Raw genomic sequence first — 26,742 nt, forward strand, 5'->3', positions numbered from 1 at the left:
ATCAAATAACATGATAAGAATTTGCAATAAATATTGAAAGAGGTTGGATTGTCATCAGAATTTATCATTATGGGTATTTTTTGAGGGGGTGATATAATACTTGCTATAAATATTCATCATGTTCTTAAATCTAGAGATATTCCGTGATTAGGTGATTTTATGCCTGTTTATGCTGGCAGGAACAAAAGAAACTTTAAAAACAGAAAGCATAAACATAATTGAACCACTCACTTAAAAGAGAAATTGGAATAGATGTTTTCCAGGGGAGAACATGCTTTCTGTATAAAAAGGGCTAGTGTAACAAGAAGTCATCTATTCTTGATTTCTTTAGACAGCTAGAGCTTTGTGCCTTGTCTAGTTTCTGTGTTTTAAGAGCTTGTTCTGTGTAGCAGAAATAATACAATAAATGGGTTTAACCACATTTGTCTCAGCTAGACAGTCTGCTTTGTCAGAGATTGCTGGTACAACATAAACAAATTATGTGTTTGTAGTGCTTTTCAATGAAAGCCTATCTAACAGAGCTGAGATTGTGTTTCAGCAGCTGTAGATTTAATCTCCTACCTGTCAGTTAAAACAGGCATTTCCTGAGCCAGATAAGGACTGGTTGTAGAGCAGGGAAGTAGTCACAGCTGGACAAAGACCTATTGTTACTGGCTGATAATTTCTATGTAGATTCAACTCCTTATTCTACCATGGAAACTACAGTCGTAGTGCAGTATTAAAGGAGCTAACCCAGCCTTTTAAAATGTTAAATCAAAGAGAATCAAAACTGGAATTTGTGTCATTCATTTGAGGGAACTGTCATGTGGGACTAAAAAGAGTCTATAGCTTTGATCATCACAATTTTAGATCATTGTGGATGTTATACTAGGGCCATGGAAAATGCCTGTTCACAGATCTGTAACTACATTCTTGGGAGTTCAAGTTGTAATGTAAGCTACCCAAAGCCAAAAATTTAAGTCTGTGGATTGGTGCTTGGCCATGTGACTCACATATCATGGGTATTGTGACTACAAGTGCTGAATATTCTAGAAAGGAACAGACCTAATGTTAAATATATGTTCTGTAATAACCATGTGAATGCTTCTACACTTCTTTCCTTGTATCCTAATTTCCAATAGGAAAAATACAGTTGTTACTGTAACTATTGGAGAATTGGAGAGTAGAGAATAATGGTAATTAGTTAAATAACTTCACTCAAATAAACTTCCTTTCCTTCCTTCCTTCCTTCCTTCCTTCCTTCCTTCCTTCCTTCCTTCCTTCCTTCCTTCCTTCCTTCCTTCCCCCCTTCCTATGATTTCTTTAAGAACTTATGAAAGTTTCAATGTATACATTTCCCATTTTGAATTCTGAGTGTTTCTGTCTCTTGACCTGAGTGAACCACCATCCTTTCACTTCTCTTTGGGCTTGAGTTTATATTCTTTTTCAGCTGTGATTGCATTGAGTTATTGATTGTATTGGGTTGCTGCTTATTAGTCCTAAACAATGTTATTGGCTTGTTGTTCTTTGTAACAGCAGGAGTATCATGAGAAGTGAATTACCACAGTATTGGACTATACCTTGGAAATCCCCATTTTATTTCACAAATATGACATTAGTCTCAACTCCCCCTAACTGAAAAAGACAAGTTTTATTTAACCAGTGTTTGAGCCAGTATGTATATATCGATTTTTGTACTTTTATGATCTTTATGAACAGTTTATTTTTTTCCGTAGAAAATTTGTTAGGTAACTTGAATTATTTTAAATATTCCTATACTTCCTACACAGAGACTAAATTAAGAATTTACATTATTAGTTTTTGTCAGTAAGCTGCTCTGATGCCTAAAATTTCATTGAAAGACATAACATTTGGGGAAAAGAATTACAGTAACGTATCAGTATCCAAATAGATTATAATATCCTGGACTCTTCTCCCCTATAGGAATTAATGAGTACAAGTGTTTGAAAATGATGTGCTTCCATCTTACATGGAATCACTAGAAAGATCATATTTTAGTCAGTCAATCAATGAATGAATCAATCAGATACTCTTTGACATATTTGGAGGCACCATCCTAGTAGCATACTAAGCTTCTACTTGCAAGATGTTTTCCTTCTACTTGAGCAGAGAGGATATGTAAGATGGAAATACGCCACCATTACCCCCATTTTGGGCCTACTGAGGTGTTTTCTAAACTGGTCCCATTATCCCCATTTTGGGCCTACTGAGGTATTTTCTAAACTTGTCTCTCTGCATTCATTCTTGCCCTATTATAGTCAGTTTTCCCCATGGCAACCAGAGTGATCTTTCTAAACTTAAATAGGTCTCTTGGTAATACTCCCTCTTAAAACCCTCCAGTGACTTTCCATCACACTAAAAATACAATTCCGATTTTCTTACTGTGCTCTACAAGGCCCTAAATAACCTGATCTCCACCTGTCTTTCTAGCCTTTCCCCTAACACTCTCTATGCTCATTCTGCTCTGGCCTTTGCACTCACATGCCCTCTGCCTGAGTGGCTTTTCTCTCTACTAGCTCTGTGCAACATTTCCTCAGGTCATTTAACCCTGTGTGATGTTATCTCTTCAGAGACGCTTTCCTTGGCCATCCCTATCCAAGATAGTCCTCTGTACCTTCTACCTACTACCTCCAACTTTCTGCCTTTCATTCTTCATACTCTATCTAGTTTCCTTTATAACACCTATTATCAACTTACATTTATTATATCTGTATGTATTTGTTCATGTGTATATGTGTATACACACATGTATATACACACATACAAATGTACATATATATGTATTTTTGTATGTTGTCTGTCTTCTCTTAGAAATGATGGTAGGGAATATTGTCTTCTACTGTATTCCCAATGCCTACAATAGTGTCAGGTCCTAAAAGAAACATTTGTTTAATAAATGAATTAATGTATCCACATGGGAAAACTGTTAAATAATTCAACTCAATATGTGCAGTGCAAATATTGACAGAGGGAAATTTATGTTTGGGGAATTTTCATGGAAGAGTTTAATTCGGGCTGAACCTTGAAAGACTGGTCAGGTTTGGGAAGGCAAAGAAGAGAGGAAAGATCATTCCATATGGTGAAAATGTGGTAAGAACAAAGACTTAGAAACTGTTGAAAGCAAATGGAGAAACATCATGGTAAAGGGTAGTAGGCAAAGAGGAGTCAGGGGTATGTTAAGAACATCTTGTGGAGGGGCAGCCTAGGCTAGGGAGTTTGGATCTTACCTTCTTTAATAGCGACATCTCTTTTTTGTATCTAAGTTATTTATTATGAAAATGGCACTAAATAAAAGTACAAAATTAAAGAAAATTGCTTTTTAAAAATTAGCGTGTTAGCTTATCCTTATAATCATCTTCACCATCACCTTGTTCATTAAATGGAGATAGCAGGTGTAGGAGTGTGTGTGTGCATGTGTGTGTGTGTGTGTGTGTAATGTACATGCTGGGAGTGGAGGGCAGGGGTTGCAGGTTGTGCTCCAAAATTACATTACTGTGCATGTCATTAACTTTGTACTCTACAATGACTAGACTGTGATAAAGATTGAAAACCTGAAGACTATTTGACTTGGGATTATAGTTACTGTTTATGCCTTTCCTTGGTATCTAGTTTTTATAAATATCGCCTTACTTTATCTCCCTGCCCCCCAATCACATATACAGATACCATCTCTCACTGATACTTCCAAGGAGGGACAATTTGCCATGGCTGAGCCCCAGCTGTCAATAGCTTAGACATCTTATTTACTTCCTGGTTAGAGTTGCCACACTATGTTTCTCAGGCCTAATTGCTTGTGATGAAACTGCTTCTGCTCTCCACGATAGCTGATGCTTAAATGCTTTTCTGACATTCATTCAGTATTGCATAATGAGCTCACAGTGATATAACAAATTTTTTAAAATATTATTACTTTGGTAAACTGTATTCTTGGCTCTTTGGGTGAGAATTATCATTTCTGTCAGTATGGATTATAATTGATGACGATGAAATATTAAAGAAGCTTAGAGGCATCTCTAAATGATACTATAGATGAATTTCAACAGATGTACTAGGAGTACTCAGCCATTAAAAAATCTTGAAATTAATAAAGTCAATTTTTATATTTTCTTACCAACTGGTGAACTTCAAAGTTAGACCACAGCAGGGCCAAAAGAAAAGATCACTATAAGGAAATATGTTTGGACTAGATTTGTACTATTGCCTCCATTTAAGAACTGTAAATGGTGAATGGACTTTGACTTGATTCAGCAGATTAAAAAACCATCAGAATTGTTATGGCTTAGTTTTTAAATAACATAGAACACAAGTTCTTGAATGCATTTATATAGCAAATATTTGTTGAGCCCCTACTCTGTGCAAAGTCTTTTACAGAGCCCTTGAGAGATAGAAAATCCTTGCCTTTAAGTTACTTGTGCATAATTTTAACAAGATCCATAGTTTAAGATGTAAACCTGCGTTTCTGGATGAGGAATTTAATAATTGAACTCTGGTCATTGCTAACAGAATAAGGTTGCATAAAATACTTCAGAGGTAAAAGTCAGATTGCCTTCATTGTGGGTCAAAAGTTTATGAAAGGTTTATATCTGAATTTGGTTGTTACAAAGAAGGGAATGCCATATTATTCACAAATATTACCATATTTAAATGGCATTTATACAAAATTTGAAAAAAAATAATTTTCATCTTGGCAAAACACTTTGATCATTGTGTATGTAATGGGGTTTTCATTTAGGAATGACAATCATTAGTTTCTAATATGTTTCATACTTCTCTGGAAATAAGACAGGGTGGAATAGGAAACATTCATCTTCACTAGTCTTTGGAAATATCTAAAGTAATTGACTAGCTCAGTCTTCTGTGATGGCCTGGTGACCACTAACTGTGACTATTTGCATAATAGTCAACTCTTCACTTCTGTAGTGATAACTGTTTGTATCTTATTAAAATTAAGACTGTTTTAGTTCTCTTGACTTTTCCAGAAGTTGCAAAAATTGAGATTTGCTGTTCTGCTTTAACCAAACAAATGCACACATGGGGATAACAATATGCTGAGTTTATGCAGATTTTACGGCACGAATCTGAATAAAATACCCACTAATAGATCCTTAAGGAGTAATAAACACACATGAATTTTCCTTAGTTGCACTTTAAAGTGATTTTAACATACTACTAGACCTTAACAATAATATTTAATTGACAAGATTATGCATTTGTATGGATTGAAAAGGTGGTAGATATCAAATTCCAAATGAATCATAAATTTTACTTTTGCATAGCATGTTTTATTAATTTCTTTATGGCCAGGATATTCTATTTCCCTCCTGGTGAGAGTTTCTTAAGACATAGTAAGATAATTTAAACACATTTAGTTAACATTTATCATCCATTTTATAAAGAAATCTGACTTATGTTTTCAAAAATACTCTCAATTTTTTTCTGGGGTGTAGACCATAGATAGAGTATAGAAAGATACTTAATGGAATTTTTGCTATACTTTAGTTTTCTTTTTAAGCAAAACTTTCTCTGTTGACCTTATTCCGAAGTAAGCTGAAAACTGGATAATTTGTACTAATATGTAAGTGAGAACAAACCTAATACCACTACCTGAAAAAACAAGGCTATAGATGTCTTTAAGGCACCTTTATATTTCTACTGCCCAGCACAGAACCAGGTATATAGTGATAGGTTCTCACTAAATGACTGTTGAAGAGTTGAATTAAGACAAGCACCGCTGCCTTCTCTTTTGGAGTAGCATGTTTCTCAGGAGTCTGATAGGCCTAAACTAACTTTTTATTTGTGTAAGTATTGAGCTCTTCAATTTATGGAATAAGGGGACAAATAAGTAAGAGATACTAGGAATTAAGATTATGTTAGTGCTAAATCCATGTTCTTTTCTCTGAAAATTCAATATTAAATAGAGAATGTACAAATGAATAAGAAATAATTACTTTTGACTACATATGATCCTAGTAGATTAATGAGATATTTGTCCATTTTAAAAAATGCAAATAAAGTGAGTATATACAGTATGCTGAGAGTATGCTCAGTATATAGAGTATGCTGAGAATATAAAAAGAGATGTTAACACAAAGGACAGGATTGGCCCTTTCAGGGCTATTAACATTTCTCTCAGAATATGTACCTGAAGAAGATTTTTAAAACATGTACCGTTGACCTGATAGAGTCATTGTGTTCTTACTTACAAAGATTATTTCTTTCCTCTGTAACTACGGAAGAGAGCTGGAAAGTGCTAGACTGTGAAGTAGATTTTAAATAGCTATCTTAAAGCACCAACCCAGCAAATGAAACTGCTTTGTTTGCGTGTTTTACTCTTGGTAGTTGGGCAAGGACATAGTAAAACTAGTGACAAGATAAATCTTTTTCATTTCTTCTGTGAATAATTTAGACATTTTGTTTAGCATATTAAATAATCTAAATTAGAAAAGAGAACTCACCAGAATCTCTGGGACACATTCAAAGCACTGTGTAGAGGGAAATTTATAGCACTAAATGCCCACAAGAGAAAGCAGGAAAGATCCAAAATTGACACCCTAACATCACAATTAAAAGAACTAGAAAAGCAAGAGCAAACACATTCAAAAGCTAGCAGAAGGCTAGAAATAACTAAAATCAGAGCAGAACTGAAGGAAATAGAGACACAAAAAACTCTTCAAAAAATTAATGAATCCAGGAGCTGGTTTTTTGAAAAGATCAACAAAATTGATAGACTGCTAGCAAGACTAATAAAGAAGAAAAGAGAGAAGAATCAAATAGATGCAATAAAAAATGAAAAAGGGGATATCACCACCGATCCCACAGAAATACAATCTACTATCAGAGAATACTACAAGCACGTCTATGCAAATAAACTAGAAAATCTAGAAGAAATGGATAAATTCCTTGACAAATACACCCTCCCAAGACTAAACCAGGAAGAAGTTGAATCTCTGAATAGACCAATAACAGGCTCTGAAATTGTGGCAATAATCAATAGCTTACCAACCAAAAAGAGTCCAGGACCTGATGGATTCACAGCCGAATTCTACCAGAGGTACAAGGAGGAACTGGTACCATTCCTTCTGAAACTATTCCAATTGATAGAAAAAGAGAGAATCCTCTGTAACACATTTTATGAGGCCAGCATCGTCCTGATACCAAAGCCTGGCAGAGACATAACCAAAAAAGAGAATTTCAGACCAATATCCTTGATGAACATTGATGCAAAAATCCTCAGTAAAATACTGGCAAACCGAATCCAGCAGCACATCAAAAAGCTTATCCACCATGATCAAGTGGGCTTCATCCCCGGGATGCAAGGCTGGTTCAACATATGCAAATCAATAAATGTAATCCAGCATATAAACAGAACCAAAGACAAAAACCACATGATTATCTCAATAGATGCAGAAAAGGCCTTTGACAAAATTCAACAACGCTTCATGCTAAAAACTCTCAATAAATTAGGTATTGATGGGACATATCTCAAAATAATAAGAGCTATCTATGACAAACCCACAGCCAATATCATACTGAATGGGCAAAAACTGGAAGCCTTCCCTTTGAAAACTGGCATAAGACAGGGATGCCCTGTCTCACCACTCCTATTCAACATAGTGCTGGAAGTTCTGGCCAGGGCAATCAGGCAGGAGAAGGAAATAAAGGGTGTTCAATTAGGAAAACAGGAAGTCAAATTGTTCCTGTTTGCAGATGACATGATTGTATATCTAGAAAACCCCATTGTCTCAGCCCAAAATCTCCTTAAGCTGATTAGCAACTTCAGCAAAGTCTCAGGATACAAAATCAATGTACAAAAATCACAAGCATTCTTGTACACCAATCACAGACAAACAGAGAGCCAAATCATGAGTGAACTCCCATTCACAATTGCTTCAAAGAGAATAAAATACCTAGGAATCCAACTTACAAGGGATGTGAAGGACCTCTTCAAGGAGAACTACAAACCACTGCTCAATGAAATAAAAGAGGATACAAACAAATGGAAGAACATTTCATGCTCATGGGTTGGAAGAATCAATATCGTGAAAATGGCCATACTGCCGAAGGTAATTTATAGATTCAATGCCATCCCCATCAAGCTACCAATGACTTTCTTCACAGAATTGGAAAAAACTACTTTAAAGTTCATATGGAACCAAAAAAGAGTCCGCATCACCAAGTCAATCCTAAGCCAAAAGAACAAAGCTGGAGGCATGACACTACCTGACTTCAAACTATACTACAAGGCTGCAGTAACCAAAACAGCATGGTACTGGTACCACAACAGAGACATAGATCAATGGAACAGAACAGAGCCCTCAGAAATAATGCACATATCTACAACTATCTGATCTTTGACAAACCTGACAAAAACAAGCAATGGGAAAAGGATTCCCTATTTAATAAATGGTGCTGGGAAAACTGGCTAGCCACATGTAGAAAGCTGAAACTGGATCCCTTCCTTACACCTTATACAAAAATTAATTCAAGATGGATTAAAGACTTACATGTTAGACTTAAAACCATAAAAACCCTAGAAGAAAACCTAGGCAATACCATTCAGGACATAGGCGTGGGCAAGGACTTCATGTCTAAAACACCAAAAGCAATGGCAACTAAAGCCAAAATTGACAAATGGGATCTAATTAAACTAAAGAGCTTTTGCACAGCAAAATAAACTACCATCAGAGTGAACAGGCAACCTACAGAATGGGAGAAAATTTTTGCAACCTACTCATCTGACAAAGGGCTAATATCCAGAATCTACAATGAACTCAAACAAATTTACAAGAAAAAAACAAACAACCCCATCAAAAAGTGGGTAAAGGACATGAACAGACACTTCTCAAAAGAAGACATTTATGCAGCCAAAAAACACATGAAAAAATGCTCATCATCACTGACCATCAGAGAAATGCAAATCAAAACCACAATGAGATACCATCTCACACCAGTTAGAATGGCCATCATTAAAAAGTCAGGAAACAACAGGTGCTGGAGAGGATGTGGAGAAATAGGAACACTTTTATACTGTTGGTGGGACTGTAAACTAGTTCAACCATTGTGGAAGTCAGTGTGCTGATTCCTCAGGGATCTAGAACTAGAAATACCATTTGACCCAGCCATCCCATTACTGGGTATATACCCAAAGGACTATAAATCATGCTGCTATAAAGACACATGCGCACGTGTGTTTATTGCGGCACTATTCACAATAGCAAAGACTTGAAACCAACCCAAATGTCCAACAATGATAGACTGGATTAAGAAAATGTGGCACATATACATCATGGAATACTATGCAGCCATAAAAAATGATGAGTTCATGTCCTTTGTAGGGACATGGATGAAGCTGGAAACCATCATTCTCAGTAAACTATCGCAAGGACAAAAAACCAAACACTGCATGTTCTCACTCACAGGTGGGAATTGAACAATGAGAACTCATGGACACAGGAAGGGGAACATCACACTCTGGGGACTGTTGTGGGGTGGGGGGAGGGAGGAGGGATAGCATTAGGAGATATACCTAATGCTAAATGACGAGTTAATGGTGCAGCAAACCAACATGGCACATGGATACATATGTAACAAACCTGCACATTGTGCACATGTTCCCTAAAACCTAAAGTATAATAATAACATAAAAAAAAAAAGAAAAGAGAACTCACTTACTGGAGCTATTTTTTTCTTTTGCTTTAAACCAACTTTTTATTGAAGTATATTTATACAGAAAAGTGTGTGTATGTGTATATATATATATATATATACATATATAAATGTGAAGTTAGCTCTTTATTAATGTTTTAACTAAAACCTATGACTTTGAAGATCAAATCTTGAGTTTGTAAAAGGATGCTTTTAAACTATGACATCTTGAGTTTGTTCTACTTTTTAAGGAGTTTACTTGGCCCTTTAATGAGAATTTTGAAGAGTGCTAGGAATAGTATGCCAAATCCTGGGAAGATATTACATTATATTAGAGATGGATATTAGCAATGGTGGCAAAGTGTTTTGTATCTTATCTTGATGGGACCTGAGAAAGGAAAGAGGAAGAGGAAAGAGGAGGAGTTACGAGAGAGAGAGAGAGAGAGAGAGAGAAGAGAGAGAGAGGGAGGGGGAGGGGAGAGAGAGACAGAGGGGAGGGAGAGAGAGAGAAAGGGGTGGGGGGAGAGAGAATAACCTGCCAATAACAAATAACAAACAAACAAACAGAAGCAAACAAAAATGGATCCTCTTCTGAATGCAGTTACATTGTTTGTATAATGTATATACATTGGATGGTGGAAAACACTTGGGAATATGGGACTCTGTTCTCAAATGCTCTAGAAAATGTGTGTCCTAAATTTGCTCTTGCTAGGATTCTAGTATTCTCCTGTTGGGCTAGCTAGATTATCTAAAAGCAGGCTTTGATATATTACATTAGCTGTAGCAGCCATAGATTTGCTAAATAAGACAAATGAAGAGCAAACAAGATTATATCAAGATGTATTTAAAAGTCAGTTTTAAGTTCTCTTCTGGAATGAGAATGATTACAGCTCAGTACCTTTTGTAGTTGCATTAACAATTCTACCCTATGAAAATTGGTGGTCAGAAGACCAGATCTGAGGTCCTAGTTGGTTGGCTCTCAGCCATTGATCAGTTAATACAAAATACTATGTTCTTAGGCCTGTGATAAGAGCAACAGGATATATAGAAATATAAATGGCACAGGCCATTTGCTGAGAGATGATTTATGATTTGTGAATTAGTGAACAACAAAGAACGCAGCATACAATTTAAGGCTTCTTTGAGTACTTAAGGCTGTGGCCAACTAAGAGAAGTTCAGTATGTTGACTACTGCATTATGCTTTCTAAGGAAGGGCAAAGCAGAGTATTAAAATTTTAGAAAGATTTTGACAAAAAAGTTTGAGACTAAAAGGGTTTCTGTTAAGGCATGAATTTATCCTATGAAGTGAGATATTTTTCCTCCTAACCTCCAGAATTAACTAAAGTCCATATACTGTGGATTTCCACGCACTTTTTGGCAATAAGAAGAGACATTTCTGACTTTGAAAGCTTTTCCTATAAGTTTTCTGAGGACTTCATTTCTTTTGCTTTAGATGCTGCAGCTTTTACAGTGGTAATACTTTATGCAAATGAGTCAGCTATTCTTTGCAAAAAAGAATATGGTCATTTTGAAAACTAATCCCCATCCCCTGTTTCTGTCTGCACTTCTTGCACCTCTCTCTCTCTCTCCTTCTCTCTCTCCCAAGATCACTTTTTCTGAACTCTCTATTTTCTCTTTTCCTCCCTCTCTGTCATGATATACACACATTGGAAACATTTCTTTCAACAGTTTAAGAAGCTTTCTTCAATTAAATCACATAAGGAATTATTTTCTAGAGATAAAATATTTAAAAATCCTCATTTTTGCACTGTCTTTAACTCAGTAATAGACATTAATATGCACATGATTTTTAATACAAATACTTATTTCCCATCACTAAAAAAAGTTAAATAATCTTCATGAAAGAGAAAATGAGCCCCCGAGTGTCACTCTGTTTGCATATTAGCATGTAGCCAGGACTCTGCCAAGTTGCTCTCTGACTGACTGCTGCAGATGCTCTTTCTCAAGTATTCTGAGTCATATCTTTACTGCAAGTCTTTGGGGACAAACAATAGCACCTGTTCCTCACAAGATATCAGGCCAGTTAGCCCATTCATGTATCTTTAATGAAGCTCTGGGGCAGATGGCAAAAAATGGCATCATCAACAACTTAGCACAGAGAAAACAAAGGGGATAAGTGTTGATGCAACAATGCTGTTTTACGAATTGGAAGAGACAGAACCTAAGTGTTTCACACACATCTGCTGCTGTCTTGATTCTCTGAAAGATGTGAGGAATACCCTAGCAATTAAAATTTCTGGGCATGTAGCCTATTTGATCAAGAATATGTTCCCCACCCTCTCCAAAAGGGAAACACTTTGGTCAGAGATTGTGGAAGTTAATGGACAGATTAATGGACAGTTGTGCTTTGGGGTAGTTTATTCCTTTCATGATACACTAAGCTTCACCCGTGATGGGGTTTCTGGTTACTTGGTAGTCATTCAACTTACATACCCAGCCAGATAGTGCTTACTTTCAAAGCAATAAAAATAACACAGTTTTCATGCTCAGAGATATATTTTGGCCACATCTAGTTTTGCTCTTTGTGCTAACAAAATCAGTTTTACTTCTTCATCTATAGGATAATTAAAGAATCTCTGAATTTGTGTTTAGGGAAAGTTACATTTTCAAGAAAAAAAAGATGCTATTTAAAATTTTGATAACTTCTTGGAAAAGACATGTGGAGGCTGGTCAGTCTTTGATGGAGTGAGGGGAATTCTATTATTTTTTGTTCTTAGCAAAATATTTTTTGGGGTTGCTGTTTCCAATGTGACTGCCTTTCCTGGCATGTCACCAAATGGGAAAACGGGATGATGGAAAGATAGGGAAAAGGCAGGATTACATTCTTCATAGTGGGATGGGGCTTTTCTGTATCTTCAGAATTCTTTATCTTCCCTAAGCACTGGCACTCAGTGCAGTGACTTTAATACACAACTTCCATAAAAGGAAAACATCCTGGATGCTTGTGTGATTCTTAGGTGGCCACCAAGCCTCTTTCCCTGTCTTTTCTCCTTACCTTGCTCTTGCTTTCCATTTCTGTTCCACATTCAACCGACAATCTTTTAGTAAATATAAATGGAAAGCTATGAGAGGAAAAAGTTGTTGCTGTAATTTATACTTTCTGCTAGTATCACTTGCATTGGGTCATACTGATGAGCATTCTACAGAATATGGCATTTAGAAGTATTGATAGACCCTCGTTGCCTTTGCTTGTTTTTGTTTGTTTGTTTGTTTGTTTTTGTTTTGTTTTGTTTTTTAGATGGAGTCTCGCTCTGTCGCCAGGCTGGAGTGCAGTGGCATGATCTTGGCTCACTGCAACCTCTGCCTCCTGGGTTCAAGCGATTCTCCTGCCTCAGCCTCCCGAGCAGCTGGGACTATAGGCACACCCCACCATGCCCAGCTAATTTTTGTACTTTTAGTAGAGACAGACGGGGGTCTCACCATGTTGACCAGGATGATCTCAATCTCTTGACCTCTTGATCCACCTGGCTCGGCCTCCCAAAGTGCTGGGATTACAGGCATGAGCCACTGCAACCAGCTGCCTTTGCTTGTTTTAAAGACATAATTCCTTTAACACACTAGGGCAGCCATCCCCAACCTTTTTGGCACCAGGTACCAGTTTTATGGAAGACAGTTTTTGCATGGACTGGGTAGGGGAGGGGGGATGGTTTCAGGATGAAACTTTTCCACCACAGATCATCAAGCATTAGATTCTCATAAGGTGCATGGCTAGGTCCCTCGCATGCGCAGTTCACAATAGGGTTGGTGCTGCTGTGAGAATCTAATGCCACAGCTGATCTGACAGGAGGCAGAGCTCAGGCAGTAATACTTGCTTGCCTGCTGCTTACCTCCTGGTATGTGGTCCAGTTCCTAACAGGCCGTCAACATGGTACTGGTCCACGGCCCAGGGTTTGGAGACCCTTGCACTAGGTAACTATGAATAAGATTGTTGGATTGTATCAATGTCAGTACTCTGGTTGCGTTGTCATACTATAGTTTTGCAAGATGTTATCATTTGGGGAAACTGGATTAAGGATCCATGTGATCTCTCTGTATTCTTTATTACAACCACATGCAAACCTACAATTATATTATTATCACCAATAATCATATTCCTTATCTTAGATCTGTTTTTCAAAAGATGACGTCATGCTTAATATAATATGATATTAAAAGTACAAACTTTGACCCTGACATATCTGGATTTGAGTCCTGACTCTATAACTTTTTAATTGGTTATGTTACTTAACCTCACATGGTTTTGTTTTTCTCATTAAATGAATAAGTATAATAATAGTAAGTACCTTACAGGGTTTTGATGATTAAATGAGACAGAGTATGTAAATCATTTTTCCAGTGCTTGACATATAGAAAACAAGGAAAAATATTAGCTGCTGTTGTCATCATCATCATTATCATCATCATTACTATTATTACTTATGTAATTAGACATAAGAAGAACTATTAATCACCTTTTCTCAGGCTAGAGTCTAACTAGCTACCGGATATTCTGGCTTCTCTTTAATAAAGGGCACTTGGAATTTTTACATCATTTTACTTAAAATAAGCTTATTGTTTTACTTAAAATAAAGTCAATTTTAACCCTTGGAACAAAATGATCATTGCTAATCAATGTATTGTAACAAACTACTGGAATTAATGATGGTAGATACTGAGATCAGTGTGTTCTGTGTAAAATAAAATAAAAATAGAAAGGAAGGAAGGAATTTATTGAAAATTGAATAGCATTCATAGTATCCAAATTCCAGCAATATGCTTTTGAAACACAAAATTATTTTCAGCTGGAGACTTCCAGGTTTTCTTTGCCAAAACAGTGCAACCAGTGATTTCTCCCTTTTCTATCACTGAAGTCCTTCTGATGTAATGGAAAAAGCCCTGGACAGGGTGATTAGCTGTTCTGGACTCTGGATCCAGCACTGTCATGACACTGTAACCTTAGGCTCATATCTTTTACCTTCTCTAGCCACCTGTTTTCCTGGGTGAGCTTTAGATTAGATTAGTGATTCTCAAAGAATGACCCCTGGACCAGCAGCCCCAGCTTCACCTGGGAACTTTTTAGAGATGTACACTGTCAGACCCCTACCTCAGATCTACTGATTCAAAGACTCTTGACAGGGAGAAGGTGGAGAGAAGGAAGCAATCTGTGTTTTAACAAGCCCTGTGGATGGTTGTGATCCACCCTAAAGTTTGAGGATCACTGTCCTAAATTAAATTTTAGCCTAAAATTTAATTAGTTGGACTGAATTCCAGAGTTTTCTGATTCAGTAGGTATGGGGTAGAGTTTAAGAATTTGCTTTTTTAAAAGGTTCCCAGATATTGCTGATGCTGCTGGTCTGGTACCACACTTTGAGAACTACTAGGTTAGGTCATTTCCAAGTTCTGTTCCAACTCTATGTTTCTATCATTACTCTTGCTTTCACAATGTCCTTTGACCTCCTCCTTATTTACTTTTTCTCTCAAGTTATTGAATAGCCTCTGGGCTAATATTTAGTATTTGAAGTTTCTAACATAGCTTTCTTTGCAGAGTGTGATGAGCAGAAATGAATTTACCTAAATTCTTACAGCTTATCTTAATATGAAATACCTACAGCTCTTTGGCATTAAAAATGAACCCGAGAGTTTGGTTAGTTATCTCATGAAGATGGAAAGTTACAAAAGAAGTAATTTAAGACACTAAGATTCAAGAATTAAGGTCTGGTTTCTAATTGCTATGGACCTTTTTCTGTTGTCTCATGATATGAAGAGCTTGGGCGACCAATATAAAAATAATGCTTTCATTCTAAGATGCTGCTAAATAAATAACACCAAACAGCCCCAAATACATGTTCAAATGAACATGTATTCCCACCTCTTCTTTCTCATGGTTTTCTAGATACTTGGGATGGGATAATGCTCTGTGAGGCATGTTGTCTGCTAAGCATGACAAGCCTCTGCCTGCCAAACTGAATTATTTAGTTGGTTTATGTTTTCTTTCTTAGCATTATGAGTAAGATCAACTATTGCTTGTTTTATTGCTTGTTTTATCAGTAATCTGATAATTTCTAGTCCTGAATATGCAAACCATATAAGAAAAGAACACGGATCTAACAAGGATTTACTGTGACATTGCATTACTTTTATGTCAGGTACTGTGCCACAAGAGTTACTTTTACTGTCTATTTGGTCCTCACAATAATTGTGTAAGGTATTATAATTAGCTTCAGTTTTTACATGAAGAAGTAGACTCAGAACAATTAAATAACTGTTCGAGATTACACAGTCGAGAAAATAGCAGCATATAGATTTGAGTTCAGACTTTTTTGCCAACAAGGCCTTTAGAGGCGCCTAGTAAATCTTCGATAAATAAATGCATGATAAATGAATGAAGGAATGGCTGTAATCACACTATTGTCTTAATGTTGACTTTTAAACAATCATAGAATTACAAAGTTGGAAAGGCCCTAAAGGTTATTATGTAATCAGGTTTTTCGTTATGTATTTGCTTTAAACATCTCTAACATATGGAGTTATACAGCCTTTCTTTACTGGACCATCTCTAGGGAAAGGATATATACCATCTCTTTACTCAGAGTGACTATAGAATAGTTAATTACTAGAAAGTTCTTCTTTGCATTTCATTTCCATGAAATTTCTTCTTTTGAGCCTAGTTCTGCCCTCTGTTAACCATTCAGTCTTAATCCAGTCCTTCTTCCATATATTATTCTTTCAAATATTTGAAGATAACCTTACCTTTTTTATCTCTCAAGCTAAATATTCAAACATCTTCAGCTACTTCTCAATAATAACAACATAATAAATGTTTGTGAAATGAAAGAAATAATAAGTAAATATAATATCCAGACTCCTCACTTTCTTTTTCTCCCTTTTTAGAGTATAAGCCATCTGTGCTATATTTTAGGTACACATTAGGGCCATATTTCTGGAGGAAAATGAAATTATTTCCTTTGATGTACTCGCACTGAACAATTGTAACCCATAAAAAATACTGTGTTTTATTTTCTGGCATAGAATAGTGCCCTCATCTCTGACGTCTCAGGTTTGCATCAGGGTACAACAAGCTAGAGTTCAACAGCAAACCCAGTGCTTTTCTTCAGGGTTAAAGGCAAGACCTGGGCACTAGGGGATCAGCTCCAATTTAAGCAGGCTTAGTTTGTACTCTAATGTACGAAACTTGGGCTTACCTCAGCTAAAATGGAAGAAATAGCTGCTCAAAGCTAGTTTCTTTCACGCCCCACTGGCAAGGTAGTAATTGCACAAAGACCTTTTTATTATAAGTTGATTTTCTTGAGAAATGAATTCAGAAAAATCCTGTAAAGTGTTTATTTTTTGCTTGCCCTTTATTAACCCACATCTTAGGGCTTTCCCTAGAGAAAAACTGTTGGTAAATGAAACCTCTTAGACCTACACAGAAGCATTTTTTGCACTGTGTCCCTGGCTATGAAAGGAACAGGGACAGGACAAGGCAAGTCAGTGCTAATTAAACAGGGTCATTAGCCAGTGTATGGAATTTTGCCTAAAGAGAAGATTTAGGAATTTAGACAGGGAAGGGTTTGGGGTTGGAAGAATTACTGGTAAAGGTTTGTATCTTAAATAAGATATAATATAGCCCTTTTATACCAGTGAAAAGGCTAAATACCCTGTTTGAACTTAAAGATAATTTCTTTTGGTATGCCTTAGTTTTGATCTTTAAATAAGAAAAGTCCTGTATTCAACCTATAAAATTGTGCCCTGAAAGCCAGGACAAAACCTTCCTGTCATGCTGTCCTGGAATCGGGGCAGCATGCATAGAATAAAGGAGGAAGCTAGGAAATTAAAATGTAATTTTCACAAGCGTGATTCTGTCATAGCTCTTATTTTCTTTATATGGAATACAAATACTGATATAGAGTAAAGATTTTTCTATTTTGCATTTTTGTGCTCTTTGATACATTTATTGAGGTCAAATGAAATTTGATATAGTAGGATTTATTATGAAATGCTCTCTGAATACAACTCCATAATTACTGAGCTACATGGTAGTGCATAAAGCTGTAAAACTGCTTAGCCAGACAAGCAATTTATATGTTACATCGAGGTGTGTATGGCAAAGAATATTACTTTAATTGGAAGCCAAGATGTAGTAGCCTTAAATCTGAAGAGCTATATGTTTAACATAATGCAGTGAGGCTTTGAAATAAGATACCTAAACTGGGGAGATACAGCTTTTAGAATATATAACAATTAGACATTATTTTTTGACCATGGATACTAAATACTGTTTTTGAAAGAAAGCACAGAATGCAAAGCAGGTGAAAGGGCAAAACCTCTCAACACTGTACAGTGCTAGAAAAGAAGCAAACTTATTTCTTCTAGTTCTTTGTTTAAAAGAAAAAATAAAAGGGAAAAAAGTCAAGAGAAAAGAAAACCATTAAGTACAGTTTGGTGGAAGCAGGGACGAGGCAAATTCACAATGAAGTTACGTCTTCGGTATGCTATTAGCATCTCAGAAAAGGAATTTGGTGGATTTTAACTGAATTTTCTCAGATTGCAGATTTGGAATGAGGTTAGAGGTGGGTGGCTGTGTGGGTACCAGCACACCACCAGGAGTGAAAAACAAATTCTTCTTGGCATACATTTGCTCCCTGTCTGATCATAGGCTCTCTTCTGTTTAGCAGGTTCAGGGTCACATGCCTCCGCTCATGATCCCAATTTTTCCACATGACCAGCGGACCCTGGCAGCAGCTGCTGCTGCCCAACAAGGATTCCTCTTCCCCCCTGGAATAACATACAAACCAGGTAAGTAGACAGGGATTTAACATTCTTTTGGAAATGCTCAGATCCGCATGTTTATGCTTAGTACTCACAACAAACACAGGAGCATGTGAGGGAACTATGAATAAAAATATCATAAAAGCTTATTTTAAAGTAAAATTAGAATTGGGAAGAGCGGGCATTGTAATAAACTAATTGGTTGCTAAAAACTTTTACTTTCTCTTCTTCCACTTGAGTTTGTCTTGAATTCACAGATAAGATACTACTTTCCCTGGGGACTACAATGTTTTTGTCAGCTCTCTCTCATACTTTTACTGTGAATAATTGTTTTTTGGTTAAAGATCCTTTTCTCCTTGTGAGAGCTGTTATATGCTGGAAAAGTGATCACATTCAGCATAAAATGTTATTGTTTGTTGTCAGACTTCTCTTAGAAAGATAGTTAAAACTAGACTGATTTAATTAGCTTACCACTAATAGGTAAAATTGTTTTTGATTTTCATCTAAAAATGAAGTATTCAGTACTTTTTAATTCATTTTTAAACCTCAAAAAACAGGTCATGTAACCTTGCAGTGAAATATGTTTTAAGATGATTTAGCAAATGTTATGATTTTTCTCTTTTCCTCTGAGTTTACTGGACTCCTGGGGAATTCAATTAGGGGCATAATGGTTTGAAGCTTCTTTCAGAGCCTCCTTGTAAACAGGGCTTTAAATGTTTAAAGATATGTTGCCAAAGGAATCCAATGTAAGAAGATAGTCAAGTTAATAAAAGTCAACCTTAATTTCATTTGTGCATTCTTTGTAAGTGACCTCAGCTCAGAAGTAGTGACCTTGTTCTACTCATTAATAATTTCTGTGTCAAGTTCTTTTTAACATATTAACCTGATTATATTAACCATCAAATCTGAGTACAACAAATCTGCGTGCAGCAGTTTCTTCGTGTACGTGGTTTATAAAGTGAACAAAGGCATTTTAATATGCTTAAAGCAATAATAAAATATAAATCAATTTACTAAAATTCTGGAGAAGAAAGCTTACTAAATAGCAGAAAAACAAACGTAGTGCATTTTAGCATTTGTTTTAATTGCTTGTTGCCATTGATTACTCTTCTGTATTTGATAGAGAACTTCCTTCTTTGTAAGAAAAGGTAGGATGTCTGTGGCAAAACACGAATGATTCAAGGAATAGAGATGTTATGAGATTGGTGAGTTTAAGGGCTGTCTGAAAATTCCTCACATATAAGTGAATCAAACTCGCATTACCAAAAGGTTTTTGGATACCTGAGAGAAAATTATGTCATTCAAATTGTTAAAAATTCATTTTTCTAGAGCATGATTTTTAGAACAAGTTATACTTACCTACTATGAAATTGGCATCTATATTAAGGACAGGAGTATATTTTTTCAGAGAATTTTTTTTTTTAGTGAAGTGGTTCCGTCTTCCTGTGATCTCTGTAAGTCATTCTAAACTACTTCTTCATTTTGACTTTCTTTGGAACATTGAAGTAAACCAGGTTTACTGTTCTATTCTGAATTTAAGTTTGACACCCCTGTACCAGTGCCAGAAACATTTTAAATGAACTATATGTGGAAATTATCTATTTGACTTCAGTGTTTTTAAAGTTAAATTTATCCACATTTCAAAATCAGGTATGGGTCTTATTTTCTGTTAGACGTAGACATCTTGTAACTATATTGCTTACCTAATTTTGTTGAAACAATACTGCCACTTTTCGTGGGGGAAGATATTGTTTTATATATAGTGATTTTAGACCATTTTTCAAATGTCTTCTCAAACAGCATTAATGGGATTATAATATATAACTGAGAAAAACAGAGAAACTGGGACAATATTGTGCAGAAATTAGTTACTTCCATTGAACAAAGGGCAACTTAAAGTTAGTGTCCTGGGGTAACAAAGCTGTATTTGATTATGTTGGCCAAACTATGTTGGATAAGGCAGGACAATGGGTTTGGAGATGTAGGAAGAGTTTTAATTACAAGCAAGGTTGGTAAAAAAAAAGTGTTTACTTTCGTGTGACTCCTATATTACGTCAGACAATTTAATTAACCAGAACTCTAATTATTTCAATATTTTGGCTAACCTAGGCTTTATTGTATATGAAAAATGTGTTTAAAATTGATTAAAATTATATGTTATTATGCTATTAGTAGAGAAATTACATCCTCAGAAGACTTAATCAATCTATGCAGTGTTTTCATCATTCACATGAATTAGGTGAAGAGACTGCTATTGGACTGGAAACTGGACAAGTACAATACAACTTCTTTTTGCCCCAAACTGAGTTATGGTAACTTCACTTGAAATGTATGTGAGGGCTGGGTGTGGTGGCTCATGCCTGTAATCCCAGCACTTTGGGAGGCTGAGAGGTGGGAGGATCACTCAAGCCCAGGAGTTCAAGACCAGCCTGGACAACATAGTGAGCCCTTGTCTCTAAAAAGATTAAAAAGTTAGCGAAGCATGGTGGTATTCACCTGTAGTCCTAGCTACCCAGGAGGCTGATGTGGGAGGATTGCTTGAGCCCGGTGGGTTGAGGCAGCAGTGAGCCATGATTCTGCCACTGCACTCCAGTCTTAGCAGCAGAGTGAGACCCTGTCTCAAAAATAAAATAAAATAAAATAAAGAAAAAAGAAAAGAAATGTATGTGAGACAACAATGACTAAATTTTTGAAAGAAAACCTTGAATTGGTGGCATAAATTTGTATTCTGGTTGCCTAAACAACAAGATGAACAAGTGCTACCTTGGTCTTTATAAATTGAAAAAAATAAATTTCCCTTTTTTTTTCCGTTTCCACTTTCCCATATCTGAAATGATTTCACAGTATTTGTGCCTTCCACTGATTGAATAATTATCTTAATTTCCAGAGAGCAAGGACTACCTTGGGGTGATATTCATTGTTTGTTAAAGTTGACTGTTTCTGAATCCATGTTAAGACAGTGTAAGCAAATACATTTAGGGTTATAGGCCTTCACTCCCCGCCCCATGATTTGACCTGTACCTCTGGGCATTTCAGAGTCCCAGCGTGTAGTAAACACTAGGCAAGCTTTCCCACCTCAGTGGGTTGCTGAGGGGGCATGTTGCCCACAGGGATTGTTCAGCCCCAGGACAGCATCTTTCAGATTGTTCTCTCTATAAATAGCTTTATTGAGTTTTAATCCCTTTTTTTTTTTTTTTTTTGAGGAGTCTCGCTCTTTCACCCAGGCTGGAGTGCAGTGGCGCAATCTCGGCTCACTGCGGGCTCCGCCCCGCGGGGTTCACGCCATTCTCCTGCCTCAGCCTCCCGCGTAGCTGGGACTACAGGTGCCCGCCACCTCGCCCGGCTAATTTTTTTTTTTTTTTTTTTTTTTTTGAGATGGAGTCTCGCTCTGTCACCCAGGCTGGAGTGCAGTGGCGCAATCTTGGCTCACTGCAAGCTCCGCCTCCCAGGTTCACGCCATTCTCCCGCCTCAGCCTCTCCGAGTAGCTGGGACTACAGGCGCCCGCCACCACGCCCGGCTAATTTTTTGTATTTTTAGTAGAGACGGGGTTTCACCATGGTCTCGATCTCCTGACCTCGTGATCCACCCGCCTCGGCCTCCCAAAGTGCTGGGATTACAGGCGTGAGCCACTGCGCCTGGCCTAATCCCTATTTTTAAAAATATTTTACAGGTTCTATAATTAGAGACATATTTCTTGATAGGAACTCATCATCGGAGCCCAGAACATAAACTACAGACTTTTGGTTGCTTTGCTCTTTCACATTGTGATACAGAGAGTTGCAGCAATCAAGAGTAAGATAGATACATTTGAGCACAAATGTTGGAGAAAATTAAAAGATAAAGCGTCTTTCACAGTTGCCAATGTGTATATCAGATTAAGATCAGCTTGCCTGAAAAACAGAAACGATGAGTAGCCCCCTTTATACTTCAGGCTTGATTTAGCTGACCAATTGCTTTATGTAGTTGGAATTTTTTACATGATTGCTGCTAGGAAGCACTCTTGAAGTTTCCTAGAATGTCCTAGGAACAGGATGTCTGCCTGCTCCTGGGTCTTCCATTTACTCACTAATTATAATATGACAATATATGATAATAATAATGCCTAAAGCTTACTGATTGATACTGTGCCAAATACTGTGCTAAATATTTCACATGGATTATTTTATTTCATCCTTACTTGAACATGTCATTTAATTTTGCTGAACCTCACTATTTTGTCATCTAAGAAATGTGTCATGATTTGTTCACTACCCAATGTGGATGTGAAGATTAAATTTTGTAAAATATCTAAAAGTTCTCTGAAAATGATAAAGCGCTAAGATTGGGAGTAAAGTCTGACGGTGAAACTGAGTAACTTTAGCCTGTTAAACTACATCCTTATCCGTTGGAAATGTGGTCCAAAAGCTGAGTGTTAGACTGAGTCATAGTGTCCCTCTGCTCAATGACCAAAAACAATTTTACAAGTATACCTAATGTTTCTTTTTTATTGCAGTAAAATATACATAATATGTTATTATTTTAGCCATTTGTAAGTATATAACTCAATGGCATTAATATATTTTCAATATTGTATAACCAACACCACAATCCATACCCAAAAATTTTTCATCATACCCAACAAAAATGCTGTAGCCATTAAATAATAACTCTCTCTATCCCTCTACCCTTAGTCTCTGGTAACTTCTATTCTATTATGTTTCTCTATGCGTTTACCTATTGTAGGTACTTCATATAATCGGAATAATACAATATTTATCCTTCTATGTCTAGCTTATTTCGGTAAGCATAAAATTTCAAGGTCCATCCATACTGTAGCATATATTAAAATATAATCTTTTTGCTGAATAATATTCCATTGTATATGTATATATACCATATTTTGTTTATCTGTTCATCTGTTGATAGGCAGTTTGTTTCTACCTTTTGGCTATTATGAATAATACTTCTATGAACATGGTTATAGAAATGTTTGTTAGAGTCCCCACTTTCAATCCTTTTGGATATATACCTGTGAGTTGAATTAATGGATTATATGAAGTTCTATGTTTAAACTTTTGAGAAACCACCAAACTGTTTTCCACAGTAGCCATGCCATTTTATATTCCCTCCAGAAATGTAAGAGGGTTCCAATTTCTTCACTTTCTTGCTAACACTTTTTATTTTCAATTAAAATTTTTTATTATTATCATCCCAGTAGGTGTGAAGTGGTATCTCATTGTGGTTTTGATTTACATGTGCTTAAGGATTTATGATGCTGATCATCTTTTCATGTGCTTATTGGCCATTTGGATATCTCCTGTGGAGAACTGTCTATTTAAGTAGTTGCCCATTTTCGAGTTGGGTTTTTTGTTGTTGTTGAGTTTCAGTTCTTTGTGTATTGTGGATAGTAATACCTTATCAGATATATGATTTGCAAATATTTTCTCCCATTCTGTAATTTGTCTTTTAGCATTCTTCATAATATCTTTTTATACACTAAAGTTCTTAATTTTGATGGAGTCCAGTTTATCCATTTTTTCCTTTGGTGCCTGTGCTTTTGATGTTGTATCAATGAAATCATTGCCAAATCCAATGTCATAAAGATTTACCACTATGTTTTCTTCTAAGGGTTTAATTTTTTTAGCTTCTAAGTTTATGTCTTTGATCCATTTGAGTTGGTTTTTGTATATTGTGTAAGGTAAAACCTTTTTCTATTGTTTTACATCTTTTGCATGTGTATGTCCAGTTTTCTCCACACCATTTGTTGATAACACTATCCCTTCCCCCGTTCAATGGTTTTTGCACCTTTGTCAAAAATCAATCAACTATATATGTAAAGGTTTTAATTTTGAGCTTTCTATTATATTTCATTGGTAGATACACACACACACACACACACACACACACACACACACACACATATATATATATATCCTTATGCCAGTACCATCCTGTTTTAATTGCTGTAGCTTTGTGGTAAAATTTTGAACTGTGAGCTTTCCAACTTTATTCTTCCTTTTCAAGATTGTTTTAGTTATTGAGACCTCTTGTAATTCCATATTAATTTATGAATTGGCTTTTCCATTTCTGTGAAATAGGTTGTTGTAATTTTGATAGGGATTGCTTTGAATCTGCAGGTTGCTTTGGGTAGTATTGCCATCTTAACAGTGTTAAATCTTCCTACCCATGAGCACAGATGCTTTTCCATTTATTTATGTCATCTTTAATTTCTTTCAAAAATGTTTTATAGTTTTCAACGTACAAGTCTTTCATCTCCTTGGTTAGATTTATCCCTAAGTGTTTAGTTCTTTTTAATACTTTCGTAAATGCAATCGTTTTCTTAGTTTTCTTTTAGGTTGTTCGTTGCTGATGTTTAGAAACACATGTGATATTTGTGTGTTAAGCTTATACTCTGCAACTTTGCTGAATTTATTAATTCTAGTAGCTTTCTCAGGGACTCTTTGGGATTTTCTATATATAGGATTGTGTCATTTGCAAATGCAAATAGTTTTACCTCTCCCTTACCAATTTTGATACATTTTATTTCTTTTTCTTGTCTAATAGCAGTGGCTAGCACTTCCACTACAGGATTGAATAGCAGCAGTGAAAGTGAACATTATTGTCTTGTTCTCGATCTTAAGGGGGAAGCTTTCAGTCTTTCAGCATTGAACATGAAGTTAGCTGTGGATGTTTGTTTGTTTAACGAACAGGGTCTAGCTCTGTTGTCCAGGCTGGAATTAAGAGGTATGATCATAGTTCACTGTGGCCTTGAACTCCTGGGTTCAAGCAATCTTGCTACCTCAGCCTCCCAAGTAGCTGGGACTATAGGCATGTGCCACCACACTTGGCCAGCTGTAGGCTTTTTATAAATAGGTTTCATCATGCCGAGGTCTTTTTCCTCTATTACTAGTTTTCTGAGAATTTTTTATGATGGAATAATATTAGATTTTTGTCAGATGCCTATTCTATGTCAATTGAGATGATCATGTTGGTTTTTTTTCCCTTTGTTCTATTAATGTAATGCTTGACACTGATTTGATCCCTTGCATTCTTGGGATAAATTCCACTTTGCCTTGGTAAGTAATTCTTTTACTATGCCATTGGATTTGTTTTGCTAATATTTTGTTGAAGATTTTTATATCTATATTTATATGGGATAGTGGACTGTAACTTTCTTTTCCTGTGATATCTTTATCTGGTTTTGGTATCAAGATAATGTTAGCCTTATAAAATGAATTAGAAGTATTCCCTCCTCTTCATTTTTTTTTTTGTAAGAGTTTGATAAGGATTGGTATTAATTCTTCTTTAAACATTTGGCAGAATCCACTGGTAAAGCCATCTAGGCCAGGGCTTTTCCTTACTGGGAGGTCTTTGATTATTGATTCATTGTCTTTACTTGTTACAGGTCTGTTGAGGTTTTCTATTTCTTCTTGAGTTGGGTGATTTTCATGTTTTAAGGAATTTGTCCATTTCTCCTAGGTGTTGAATTGGTTAATGTACAATTGTTATGACTGCATAATTATTCAGGGCTTCTTTTTAATTTCTTTGTTTTAGTTAGCATTTATTGAGCACCATTTGTTTTCCAAGATATCCCCCAACCTGTGTATGTGTATGTGTGTGTAATCTCATTTAATTTTCATAACAACTTTTAGATATAAGTGGTAATAAATGGTATCATCTCTGTTTTATTAAAAGAAAATAAGAAACTGATACTCAAAAAAGTTAACTTTTCCAAGAGTTCCGCATCTTGAAATAGTGGAGATAGAATTCAGACTGAAGTTCTCTGATTTGATACTTCATACTCTTGGGGCCTTGGTCTAAGCATGTGTGATCTTAAGAAAATCTGACCTTTTTGTGGTGAATAAAATGTAATTTTTACATGTGGTGTTATGCAAATGACATCTTGTAAAGCCACTCATTTCTATCTCTTCCAGAGTATTTCAAAGCAGAGATATGAACTGCTATTGTAATAGTTGATTATTTAAATATATCTACTTAGAATTAAAGCGTTTCTGAGGTTCTTCAGATTAGCACCCTAATTTTTAAATCAGAGTGTTGGGGTCCGGGAAGAAAATACGTTCAGCTGTGTAAACTAACCTAGTTTTTTAAAGGCCTATAATCTTAACTGTGTTCTCCTCTGTACATGGAGGCTATATTATTGATGAGCTATCATGAAGGCATGAACTTTGAGAGTTTATTTTTTTATTTTTAATTTTTATTTTTTTCATCTTTTAAATTTCAGTAGTGGTGATTTCTGAGATTTTGGTGCACCCATCACCCAAGCAGTGTACACTGTACCCAATGTGTAGTCTTTTATACCTCGCCATCCCCTAACCTTTCCCCCAAT

The 26,742-nt window shown here is 36.0% G+C and overlaps 1 protein-coding gene across 34 annotated transcripts in view; it reads left to right on the top strand.

Annotated features, from left to right (window-relative positions):
• SOX6 (SRY-box transcription factor 6) overlaps nucleotides 1–26,742 on the top strand; it is a 792,566-nt gene that overhangs the window by 629,030 nt on the left and 136,794 nt on the right. For 25 of the 34 annotated variants that reach the window (XM_055282275.2, XM_055282273.2, XM_055282280.2 and 22 more), the window contains one exon: nucleotides 18,319–18,442. In XM_055282275.2, coding sequence (XP_055138250.1) covers nucleotides 18,319–18,442 — 124 coding nt within the window. The remainder of the gene's footprint in view (nucleotides 1–18,318; nucleotides 18,443–26,742) is intronic. The other 9 variants (XM_055282287.2, XM_055282276.2, XM_055282279.2 and 6 more) reach the window with 1 other exon arrangement.

Source organism: Symphalangus syndactylus, chromosome 6 (assembly GCF_028878055.3).
Source record: "Symphalangus syndactylus isolate Jambi chromosome 6, NHGRI_mSymSyn1-v2.1_pri, whole genome shotgun sequence".
NCBI classification, from domain to species: Eukaryota; Metazoa; Chordata; class Mammalia; order Primates; family Hylobatidae; genus Symphalangus; species Symphalangus syndactylus.